The sequence below is a fragment of the Numida meleagris genome, chromosome 3 (genome assembly GCF_002078875.1).
Source record: "Numida meleagris isolate 19003 breed g44 Domestic line chromosome 3, NumMel1.0, whole genome shotgun sequence".
NCBI classification, from domain to species: domain Eukaryota; kingdom Metazoa; phylum Chordata; class Aves; order Galliformes; family Numididae; genus Numida; species Numida meleagris.
The window spans coordinates 51,564,804-51,577,304 of NC_034411.1; the positions used below are offsets into that span (position 1 = coordinate 51,564,804).

Consider the following 12,501-nt stretch of genomic DNA (forward strand, 5'->3'; position numbering starts at 1 on the left):
TTTACTCTTATTTTTGCCATATTATTATTCAGTTAATCCTGTATATTCCTAAAAGATGAGATTTTATCTCACAAGGGACCTGACTTTGAAAGAAAGGATAACAGGCATCTTAAAATCAACATAAAGCATAAACATCAAACATTTTGCTTAAAATAAGCACTATAAAGCTGGCAGCATATAACATTACGTGTATTTTCTCAAACATTTTTTACCTTTTTAGAAAATAAAGCTGTAATGGTTTGAACATAGTGTTTGTGAGGTATGCTTGCCACATTATGCTGTGTGAGAACTGGGAAGTAAAAAATGGTGATCTATTTCACTAATTAAGGAAACCAAAATACAAACGATAAACAGTAATTAAAAATAAGAGGGTAGTCTTAAGACTTCACTGTTTGTTATCTAGAAGTCACAAGTTGCTGAGTTTTTATGTTCCCTTACAGTTACCATTTTTAATAGGACTAGGGATATTTAAGCTAATGTGTGCCATCAGAAACTTTTATTCCAACTGTAACTGACACTTGAAAGCCAGTAATCATACTAAAACACCACATTAAAATGTAACTTATCTTTAGGACCCTTGTCATGGTCCCAGTTACTCCATTTCAGTCTTCCTTTGCTTTCCAGATGATGGTCAAGAAAAGAGCAGCCCAGCCATACTAAGAGACACAAAGGAGTGTGAATCAGTGGTGATTAGGTTTTCCTCTTTCCAATCCTTGAAACTACCTTTCAAGGGAATCTTCTTATCTTTTGATCAAAAGAAATGGTAGATCTCATTTTATTTTCTTGTCTTCACATCTCTTCAAAGCAGGCTAGAGACAAGAAAGATTCATCTCCAAAGACAGAAAGAGATGAGTGTTTCTTGCTGCTGATCTGAGGGTCAGGACTCCCGGCTGCAGCCAGCTGCAGAAAGCTTCATTCTTCACAGTGATGACAAGCGCAGCCATGGCTCCAAAGCCCCTGTCAGCTGAGAAATTATTTGCTAAAGATGATCTGTCAGAGGCTGTCCCAGCCGATGCCTCTGTGCCACTCTTCAAACAAACGAGCAGCCTTGCGTCACTAGGAGTGCCGTGCTCCTGCTGACGTCCCAAAGACTTAACAATGCCCAGCACACCCCTGTGATCCTCTGCATAAGCAGTAAGGGCCGTGTGGCAATGGCTGCAGGCACAGAACTGATTAACTGTGACCAACTGGTTTTCTAACGGGAGGAAACAGTCAAACCGTGGTGGCTTGGGGCCAGGCAGGGGTTGTCTTCTTCTGGAATCAAGACAACAGTGAAGGAGATGGCAGGATAGACCAAAGTCCTGAGGCTCCTGTGGGGCTTAGCATGATTTCTACTCATCCTATTCAGGGACGCTCACTGACAGTTCCTGCAGGCAGCTAGATCCAGAAGTGTATTTGCAGCTTGATGGCAGCATGTTTTACTGTCTTACCTTGGGAGAGTCAGCATGAGTGTGTGGTTTTTTTTCTGTGCAATCTGATGTGTCAATCCTAAACTCCCCTCTGAATGGAAACAGCAGTTGTTGCAGTCTGAAGCTGTCTCTCTCCAGCTCAGAACAATTTTGAAGGGGAAAATATTTGCTGAACACCTGTATCTGGTTGTGCTTTTTCTTCCTTTGATGAAAAAAAAGAAGGACCTCAGGTGGCAGAATGTGTTCCTTCACCTTCTCAGCACCAGCTGCTGTTCCTCCTGAAAGAGCCTGGAGTAATAATCCTGATGCATTTACTTGGATTTCCAAGCTTTGTGTTTAGATACTATCAGAATCTAATATGTGTGGCTAATGCTGTAAAATGCTAACTATACACAGGGGGAGAATCAGAAAGAAAAATTGTGTTAGAGACTTCTGTTAAGCTCCACCTTCAAAATAAACCCTGTCTGCATGAGATTATATGCTGCATGCACTGAACAGATGTTATGCTTGATCACATCATAGCTGTAGACTCCTGGGGCTGTTCTCCCTCTCACTGGAGTCTGGGAGCACCCAGGGGATGTATGGAGTTCCAGACATTTAGCTTCTAACTGAGATTTATAGGGTTCTCAGCATCGCTTTAGGTTGGCTTGTTCCCAGATGCAGTTTGGTGCTGCCTGTCTCTTATTATGTGCTGTAAAAAGCAGCAAAACTCAAACAAGGCTGATGCAGATGTTGTTGTGTTTGATGATGTGTTCTCAGGTGCCCTGAAACACATATGGCAAGTCGTTCTCCTTAGAGTCCCAGTGCAGGGAATTTGCTAGTTGCTCTTTCATCTTGTCAAAACTGGCTGTGAGTCTTTGACCTCCCTTTGCTTTTACTGAAGTTGTGCAATCTGCGGAACCAAATGCTTTTCTGTGCCAGCCCAATCTAATCCATGAATGTACCAAACAGGAAACAATGACAACTGATAAAGGCAGCAGTGTGATCTGTTGGCTTCTGAGGGTTATGAGGTATGAACAGCTACTTAAAGTGTTTCATTCATTAGGATTTGACAAAAGAAAACATGCAGGTGGTTTTAATAGTAGTGACTGCTTAGTATTAAGTCTGTTTTAATATTTTTGTTGTTTTAGAAAAAAGGAACATCTGAAATTGAAGAAGCCATTTGGATATAAACTATTTTTTTTCCTTTAAAATGTTATCTGGGAGCTACTAGTGTGTATCAAGCGCTGCACTTTAAAAAAAAAAAAAACAACAAAACAACAAAACAGCAAAACAAACAGAGCAGACTTGTAACTACGGTATCATTTTCATCATTTTCTAAAAATCACTTTAAGATGGCTGAGTTTCCCAAACCACCCCTATGCTTATCCCTTGGGTGTTTGTTTGGCTGCACAAAGCACAGCCATCACAGCCCTTCCTGCTTTCGGTTTCTGGTAATTCTGCAGGCAGAAGAGGCCTTACACTGAGAACATCTGATTAGCACATCACTGCATGCATACAGCCATATGTATGGCTTTTTTTATCAACACAGCAACCTTCGGAGACTCTAATCCCTTACATTCTCAGAGTCTTTGAGAGTCTAACATGGACCACAGTAGGACCATATAATTAGCTTGCACAGTTGCAAACTACATTATTCATAAACCTAGGAATTTTAACCCTGTAATGCTTTTGAGACAATGTCTGCTTTATTTGGTAGCAAAAGTTGCTAGGCTAATAGTATATGGTCAGTGCTAACACTTTCTCCATGTAAGTAACCTGCCAGCTTGTCATCCTTCCACGGTGGCTGAGATTTCCTCTGGCACCAGAGTGCCTCAGGATGGTGCAGGGGAAAGATGGGTTTGAAGCCAGTCTGGGTGATGTTCAGCATAACAGGGAGGAAACTAGATTGCATCTCTGCAATGGTGCTGCTCTGAGCCCTCAAGCAACCCTGTTGTTTTGTTTTTGTTTTTTAAAATAAACGCAGTAGAAGTGACTTAGCTGCAAGTAATTATATATTAAAGAATTCTAATCTTTGAGCATATTTTTTATTACTTTGCTACACTAATTACATAACTCCCATCAGTGAATGTGTTTTTACTCATCCAAAGCCACAAATGTTTTATTTCCTCCTTTTGGTAAATATTTAAATGTCCCACTGTTAAGTTCTCACTCTGAGTCTGAGATCACCAAGCAGTATATTCATTACATACAAGAAAGAATTTTAATTCTTGCTTTGAGGGGAAACATGGCTTAATCTTTCTCTCCAAAGAAACATTTACACTGAAATAAATACTCCAGGATAGCCCTGCTTGATGACCATCTGCATGCATTGGTAGGGGCTGAATGGTTGCACACTGAAAAATGCAGAAAATTGCTGCTGGAGCATGAAGGACATGCAGAGCCTCTGAGGCCCCTGTATAGGCTTTCTAGGTGGCTTCAGACGCTGATCAAGCCCTGCCCTAATGTGGTGAGTCTCTTTGCTCCTCTTTGGAGCTTCTGCCGGAACAGTTCTTTGGTTGTTTGTAGCCTTCCAGCCTGAATGTGTGTGTGTGGCTTTTATCTTGTTGCTTGTGGTTTTCTGGCTTAGAAATATTCAGAGCTGGGAAGGAGAATTTCACATTTAAAGATTATTTTTCCTCTCTCTACCCCACCTATGGTGGGAGCCATGTTGTCCCTCCTCCATTGTACCACCTGAAATGACATCTCGTGTACCTCATTTTGGTGAGATGTGGAAGATGACTGATAACTACAAGAGATAAAATATAGACTGAGGGCAAGGCTGCAAAACGGCCCAACCGGACTACCTGAAATGATGGGGAAGATGCTTCCACAGGAAGGACAGTAAAGCAGATTTTGATATTTATATTTATGCTCTCTGGAAACAATAATAATATATCAGTAGCAGCAAGCTTTCATTTTTAGAGTGCACACCACAGCTGACATTAATTCATGGGAAATATTAAGATGGGAACTGATAATGTGTTTACTGAGGAAAGTTTAACACAGGTGAAGGCAACACAGCACTATTCCAAATGAAAAGACATCAGTAGAAGCCACTCTGAAAGTCCAAACAGCATCTTTCCTAACACTGGGCCCTTTGCAGCCTTATGACCATGAGAAGAGGATTGAGCATAGAATTTCTTTTACGCATGTTAGGCTGCCGGAGGGTCAGGAAGGTGAAAAAGATTGTGAATAATCAGGGCATTCATTGTAAACAGAGACGGAATGTTTTTAAGAATACACTGGTTTGCTTATATATGCATATAAGGCATTAGGCCTCCGCTTATACCTCAAGTACGCTCAGCTGAGGCGGAGGTCTCCCCCCGCCCCTGGGCCGCGGCTGCCGCTGTCCGTGGTGCTGAAGCGCCGCGCCGAGTAGAGGCCCCGCCCCGAGGCACAGCGCGGCGCAGCGCGGGGCGGGCCGTGCGGCGGCGGCGGCATGGCGGAGCGCGGCGCCTGAGGCGGCATGGAGGCGGATTTCGCCGCCTTCGGCAGCCCGCTGTGCGGCGAGCTCAAGCGCTTCTGCAAGAGGGTGCGGGAGACCTACCGGGAGATCAGGGAGGACCTCACCCCCTACAAGGATGACCGCTACTATCGGTAGGCATGGCGCGGAGCACCCGGTGCGGGACCCTGCCGCAGGGGTGGCTCTGCGGGGCTGGCAGCGGGGAACGCGGGGTGTCCTGAAGGACAGCTCCGGGGGTCTGCCCAAAGAGGAGAGGATATGGGGTCGGCTTAAATCACAAGGCCCGGCTGATGGCTGGCAGCGCTCCAGACGCCGCACAGCCGACCCAACAGCCTCTTCTGCCTCCAGCATCCATATCACACAGGTGCCTGGTGCAGATGTCCCTCTGCACAGCCCTGTGCTAGGCCTATCCCTTTCCACATAGCTGGGTATAAAAAAGCCATGGAACAGCGCTGGGAGAGCTACAGAATTGGTTAGGATATATGAGTCATTGGAGATGGTGGATTGGAATGACAGATGTCCTGAATGGACTGTACACTGCTTCTGTGCCTGTCTGCTGTGTCCATAATGGCTGGAGGGTATTGCTGTTTGGGGATTGCACAAAGCTAGGAAGGTAATGAAAGGTAATGCCCTCAAGCTGCACCAAGGGAGGTTCAGGTATTCAGATATTAGGAAAAAATTATTCTCGGAAATAGTGGCAGTGCATTAGAACAGACTTCCCAGGGAGGTGGTGGAGTCATCATCTCTGGAGGTGTTTGAAAAATGTGTAAATGTGGCACTGAAGGACATGGTTTAGTGGGCATGATGGGGGTGGGCTGATGGTTGAGCTTGATGATCTTAGTGGTCTTTTCCAACCTTAATGATTCTGTGACTCCAAATTTGTTGGAGGACAGAGCTATAAATTAAATGAAATTTTGGCTAGGAGAAATGATCTGAAAAAGTTGAAAGAAAATTAGGAGAAGCAAATGCCAGCAACTACACAGACAGTAATATTCACAAATGCAGGTTGGGGAATGAACAGTTACGTAACATTTTTGTAAAAAAGGGTATGGGAATTATGATGCTTTACAAGACAAGTGCATACCTAAAAAGACATAGATGTGATGGCTACTCCCTTCAGGCAAAAGGAAAGGCTAGGCACCTTGTGAGGTCCCTTTGAGCTCTGTTTTACTCTGAATCTGAGCATAAATACTTCTGAGTGTTTGTGCACAGTTCTCCTGCTTAGGTCATTGGATTTCAGTATGCTGTGCCTGCTTTCCCCAGTGAAGGCTGTGGAACATCATAGTGAATCTGGTCTCTTGTTCTCAATAGCAAGGACTGCAGAGCAACATACAGGTTGGAAACAGCGCCTGGCAGTTTGGCAGAGTTTAACATAGCCATGGTCTGTGCTGTCAGAACAGGGCTCCTTGCACCTGGGCACAGTGTGTGGTACCATGGAAGGTGATGAGGTGTGATGAAGATGTACCTCTGCGTGTCTGGAGTGCAGTAATGAGTATTGACACTGGAATGAGGAAAGAAGGGAGGAATGACCTTTGGATTGACAAATGAGAGGTCCTGGGAAATGCATGTGCTCACCTTTGTTTCCAGAATAAACCCAAGCTCTCTGAAGTAAATTCTTGCTAACATTGTAATATGACTGCAAGTATGTATGGAGGGACTTTTTGTCTTGAATAGAGAAGGCAGAATTTCACTGAATCAAATGGGTTTGTAGAGGTAGCATTAGATTGCCCTTCCTTCAGTGAGCGTATCCCCAGGAGGTATCCGCTGCAGAACTTTTAGGATGGAAAATGCTGAAATTGAGTTATTTTTTGCTCTTGGGAAGGACATAACTTTTCATGACAAAGATACCATGCTAGTATTTCTCTGCATTCCCAGGATCTTAACCTCACTGATGTAAGTCTAATAAGTTTCTTGCTACTGTTACTGCATACCTGCTATTCCATGAATGTGTGGATCAATGGATGCAGCAATGCCATCTGCTTTTAGATTCCTGGTAAGGTGGAAGATTTCTGGTCACTGGTTTTAGATACTACAGTTTATTCTTCTTACAGCCAGCTCTTGCTTACGGGAAGGACAATTAAGAATTTCATCCTTTTTCTCTATTCTGTACTTTTGGTCAGGTTACAAATGAGCACACTCAAAGATGCAATGGGGAGCCTTACTACTCTGAAGACAGAATACATTTTGGAAATTTGACAAAAGAATTGTGGTGTGGCCTTCAAAACAAAGAGGTTGTCTAAAATAATGAGGTTACTAAAAGCAAATAATATATCAGACAAACGAAGTGAAGAGGCAGTAATACCATATAAGAGCATGTTTTTTCCTCTCACGTGCTGTATCCATAAATGTGTGGCTATTAACCACTGCCAGTCTTAACTCTCTCCTCCTGCTGGTTGAGCAAGCCATTTGGCATTGACTGATAGTTTCCATTGCCTTTATGGAAATTGAGAGGTCTAGTCCATTAAGTGTTAGGGAAGGAGAGGGGCTTGAGTATGCAAGTAATCAATATTTGCCAGGAAAGATAAATACATAAATAAAAAGTTGGCTGCTGCAGTCTCACTTCTGAGTTCTATAGGGAAATTTTAGGGAGTACCAACAGGGAACAGAAACACTCGAGACTGAAAGGCTTTGGGGCAGAGGTGATACAGGAATGGAAGAATACCAAACTGTCCCCTTTTTGGCTGGCAGGGCAGTAGCTCTTCTTGACTCCGCTTAACATTATGTTGGTATGTGCTTATCCTCAGGGACTGGGGAGTCAGTGATGGGGATGACCTAGCTCAGAGGCAGCTAGTGAAGCTCTTATCCCAAGCAGATGCGCTCTCGCTGCATGGTGGCTGAGTCACTTCTGATTCAGTTCTCAGGCTGTCCCAGTCTAGTGACATCTTTTTGGTGATGGTTTCCTCTGAGGCACAGTGCTCTTTATAACATGTGGTTCAACAGCCATTTGTGAGTGGCCTTCTCCTTGGGAATAGGTGACAACTAAAGGTGAGAGGCTCATCAGCCATCTCAAGCTATGCCATTCTCACTCCTCAAAGCTGCAGAGCACTCATTCACACTATACAGGTGAAGGGGAATCCATGTTAGTGAGTTTGTTCTGTCCAGTAACCCATAACAATCTCCAAATTGTGCTTCTTGGTATACAACTCCATGAGCAAGTGTTAGATGACCCAGCACCTGAGAGAGGATGAGGAGAGCAGGGTCAGCTATGTCTCAGCACGCCAGTCAGTGCCATCTGTCTAGGTTAATAGTTCCCTCAAGATAATGTGGCACTTTGTGGTATGCTTGTAAAAAAGGAGTTTGCAGACTAATGCATGTGATACTAAATAACCTAATTGGTGACCCAAGAACAAGCTTGGATGGACTTAGCACTCCTACGTAAGTCAGTGGCATGCCGGCAGATGCTTGGTGCAGTAGATAATCTTAGAGAAGTCCGAAGAAGGGAAAAGTGATACATTCTCCTATCAGCCCTTGATTTATTACAGCAGTTTCAGGGCCTGTTCTAACTTCCAGCCCCAAAAAGTGGCTGCAAACAGGCTACTTCAGTGAGCACTTTGTTCCCTGGTGCCCCCACTCCCACCAGTGGGTTCCTTCCTTCCCCACTGTGCCTGCTGGGCCATGGCAGGGCAGGAGGAGCTGGTGGAGAGCTGGCAGCTAATGAGTCTCTTCTCTGCCTTAAGCAATTTTAAGTAAAATACTGGTCAAAAATGAGCTTACTACCAATTGTACTAAAACACTTGCACATTCTTCTCTTGAACATGTCATCAGTGAGGTATGCCAAGCTTACCGGAAGGTACAGCCTGGCAATCAGCTGACATGTATTTCTGTGGGAGTTTCGTAACTCTGTCCTCAGGCTAACATTGTGGAGTTCAGCATGCTGGAAACATTTTGATAGGAAAGCAAGCAATTAAAGTGCCTTCCTGTTACACAGGAGAGAGCAGGAGAGTGGCTAAGTCGAGGCCTGACTTCAGAGTTGATTAACTGTAAGTAACAACTTGATATTCGTGAAAAAACAATGTCAGATTAATGAACATAGCCCTCTGGCCTATCGGCTTATACAGGGAAGCACCGTGCTGACGTCGAGTTTAGCAATAATACTTCGAGATTAAGAGAATGACCTACAGGCTGCCCTGAATGGCTCCAGTGTGAAGGACACAGCTGGGCCTGGAAGGGCATGAAGCAACAGGAAACCAACACCATCGCTTCATGCTGTGTTTAAGCTGCCATAAACTGCCAGTGCCACTGAAGGAAGCAGCCCTAGCTCACCTTTCCCTAGCCACACGTTTCTGCTCTCTTCCTCACCTGCCCCCAAATGTTCGTGTAGTTCCACAGTGGCTGAACAACTGATCCAGCTGAATGCTGTTCTTTTCTGCGTGACTTCCATCTTTTGGTTACACCAACATTTGTGCTGGCAGAAGGCAAAGTGCTGCAGTGAGGCAGGATTTCTTCTTTTGTTACTGATGCTGTAGGTAATGAAAATAAACTGGTCAGAAGCAGTGGTGTAGGTGTTCGGGCAGGTAGTGAGAACCCAGAACCCAGGCCAAGGTAGCATTCAGCCTGCTTATTCATAGAAACACAAAGTTCATAAACTCCATTCCTTCATGACTTGGTACCACATGCCTCAGCACAGCCTTTTTGTGTGATTATGGTATGATCCCCCGTGCTGTAAGTTCTGACTGAGATGATGGGTACTGGTGTTGCTGGCTGGACCCATTGCCAGGAGCCTTCTTTTGCATTCACTGCAGCCACACGGGGGGGGACATGGCTGGCAGCTCACCAGTAACGATGTAAATTACCCCTAGGCCAGTCAAGTAAAATTATTGAGAGCGTATTATTGATGTTAAGTGCCTTTAAAAACGGACCGCAGTGAAACCATCTGGCTGCCTAAGCAAGCTTTTAATGGAAGCATGGAGGAGATGTTTTTAAATCATAAATCAGTTGATTTATGTGATAATTACTGGGGTCACACTGAGGTGGCTGTACCCTATGTATGTGACAGACATCACAGCTGGAAGGTAGTTCTGAGTCTCATCCTGGGCTGAGCACCGGGTATCCCTGTGTGCCTCTGGGGTCGGCCTCTTCTTGCACGTAACAGCAATAGGATGAGAGGGAATGGCCTTAAGTTGCACCAGGGGAGGTTCAGGTTGCATATTAGGAAAAAATTATTCTCAGAAAGAGCAGTGAGTCATTGGCACGGGCTGCCCAGGGAGGAGGTGGAGTCACCGTCCCTGGAGGTGCTCAAGAACCGTGTGTGTGGATGTGGCACTGAGGGACATGGTCGGTGGGCGTGGTTGGGAAGGGTTGTCGGTTGGACAAGATGATCTTAGAGGCCTTTCCAACTGTAACGATTCTGTGATTCTAATTGCAGCGCAGGCTTTTAGAACCGAATGTTACAGCCATCAAAACTGAACACAAAATACAAATTGGCAACATCCCCGGTTCACCAGTTCTCATCGTCGGCGGCACTGACAGCAGTTGCCCACCCTCGGGAGACTCAGTAGGAAGGCAGAATAAAACCCAGCTTCATCCCAGCACCTGTGCAAAATGAAGATACTCCTAAGGGGTGTGAGGTAACGGCTCACTCCCGGGTTCCACCCCCGGCACCCGAACACGGCACAAGCCCGCCCGGCGACAGAACCGCTTCCTGCTGCGCGGGGCCGTCCCCCCCGCCCCGTGTCCGCTGCCGCTCGCCGTAGCGCCGCCGCCCCCTCCCAGCGGCGTCGCCCTTCGCCCCCGTGGCGGCGCGGCGCGGCGCGGCGGGCGGGTGACGCAGGCGGAAGGCGCCGCGAGGTACTGCCGGCGGTCCTGCCACGGCTGCGGCGCCGGCTGGTGGGGCTGGCGCGCGCACTGCGCATGCGGCGCCGGGATGGAGCCGTGAGTGGCGGCGGCGGTGGGAGGCGGCTGGGGGGGGGTGCGGGGCCGGGGATCGCGGGAGCTGCCCGGGGCTGGGTGGGGTTCTCCGCGGAACGGCTTTGCCCCGCAGCCCGGCAGTGATTGCGGCGGGAGACCGCGCAACGGCCGCGGAGAGCCTGACCGCCCGCCCGCCGCCCCAGGGACCCGGCCCGCGGCAGGGCTGAAGGACGCTTGGTCGGGACGGGACGGGGAGGAAGGGTCCTCCTCCGCTCAGCGGCGGGAAGCCGAGTTGTAATCTGGCGTGTGCACCTCATTTCTCGTTAAGGAAATAAGATCCGTGGGGCTGGATTGAAATTTGTGATTATTTGACTTGATTTCTGCAAATCAGAAAATCCAGAGAAGGCACGCCTGGAAAGTTTTCTTTCCATGTGGTGAATAAAACCCCCTCACATCTCAGGTTGTGTCGGTGAAGGCAAGAGAAAAACCTGTTCCCCGGGTGTCCCTCTGTATGAACAGAGCGATAATCGTGGCTGATCGCTCCGACGTCAGTGAACAACACAGAAAGGACATAAAACAACCACCGAGCACTGGAGCTGTTTGATGGAACCATGCTCAGCTGTCATGTAACAGTACCACGTAGTGCTGTTGCTGCAAGCAACTGTGTGTCTCACATCCTTCCTTAGTTGCTAACTGTCACACCATGCATCTGCAAGGGGGAATTCAAGGTGTGCTGGGGGACACTGGGGCCAGCAATGGCCTTTAAAAAGTGCCATGTGCAGGTAGTCTCAGTGCTATGGATGTATGTAGTGTATTCCTTGTGTACTTGGCATTGGTGGACCACATTTCGAGTACCCCTCACAATAAGAAAGACGTTGAGGCCCTGGGGTGTGTTCAGAGAAAGGCAACGAAGCTGTGAGGTGTCTGGAGCACAAGTCTTACGGGAAGCAGCTGAGGGAGCTGGGATCGTTCAGTCTGGAGAAGAGGAGGCTCAGGGGGGACGTTATCACTCTCTATAACTACCTGAAAGGAGGTTGTGGTGAGGTGGGGGTCAGCCTCTTCTCCCAGGTAACAGCAATAGGACAAGAGGGAATGGCTTCAAGTTGTGCCAGGGAATGTTCAGGTTGGATTTTAGGAAGAATTCCTTCTCAGAAAGAGAGGCAAGGCATTGGAACAGGTTGCTGAGGGAAGTGATGGAGTCACCATCCCTGGAAGTGTTCAAGAACTGTGTGGATGTGGCACTGAGGGACATGGTTAGTGGGCACAGTGTGGATGGGCTGATGCTTGGTCTTCATGATCTTACTGGTCTTTTCCAATCTTAGTGATTCTATATACAGCCCTTTAAATCAGAGTGTTTCCTATGCTTTCATTTGTGAATGAGTCTAATATGGAAAGAAGCATTTGGAGGAAGAGCTTTATAGCCTAGTATGTCAGAAAACGGCATGCATGAAAGTGAACTATTTGTGGTTTTGATACCAACTGCTGCTTAATCCCACTTGTGTCCCATCCTCCTCATCTTGAAGTGATATTCGTAAGTGAAGAGTGTTTTAACTGTTTGTTTTTAGTGATGACGTCGTAGTGCAGGTTGCATTGTGTGGGCAGGGGAAGTGATGTGATGATGAGGAATTGAGAAATAGCCTGAGGCAAACAATTGTGTAACACCTTGTATCCAAAGCTTGGCTCAAAGAGCAAAATATAACCCACCTTTACATCTCTCATGTGAAGGGCTACTGAAAGATGGCAGTTATTACAAGTGTGCATTTCCATTGTTCACCTGTCACAGGTTACATTAGTGTAGCT

The 12,501-nt window shown here is 46.5% G+C and overlaps 1 protein-coding gene and 1 long non-coding RNA gene across 4 annotated transcripts in view; one reads left to right on the forward strand and one right to left on the reverse strand.

Annotated features, from left to right (window-relative positions):
• TMEM181 (transmembrane protein 181) overlaps positions 4,819 to 12,501 on the forward strand; it is a 32,032-nt gene continuing 24,349 nt past the window's right edge. The window contains exon 1 of one of the 3 annotated variants that reach the window (XM_021392912.1): positions 4,819 to 4,988. In XM_021392912.1, coding sequence (XP_021248587.1) covers positions 4,858 to 4,988 — 131 coding nt within the window. In that variant the 5' untranslated portion in view covers positions 4,819 to 4,857. Of the gene's footprint in view, positions 4,989 to 10,194; positions 10,422 to 10,594; positions 10,726 to 12,501 lie in introns of those variants that run through there. The other 2 variants (XM_021392913.1, XM_021392914.1) reach the window with 2 other exon arrangements.
• Positions 6,158 to 10,571, reverse strand: LOC110396998. The gene is made up of 3 exons (XR_002437451.1): positions 10,387 to 10,571; positions 9,154 to 9,314; positions 6,158 to 8,028 (listed from the first exon to the last, which is right to left on the reverse strand). It is a non-coding gene; the product is annotated as an uncharacterized LOC110396998 (long non-coding RNA).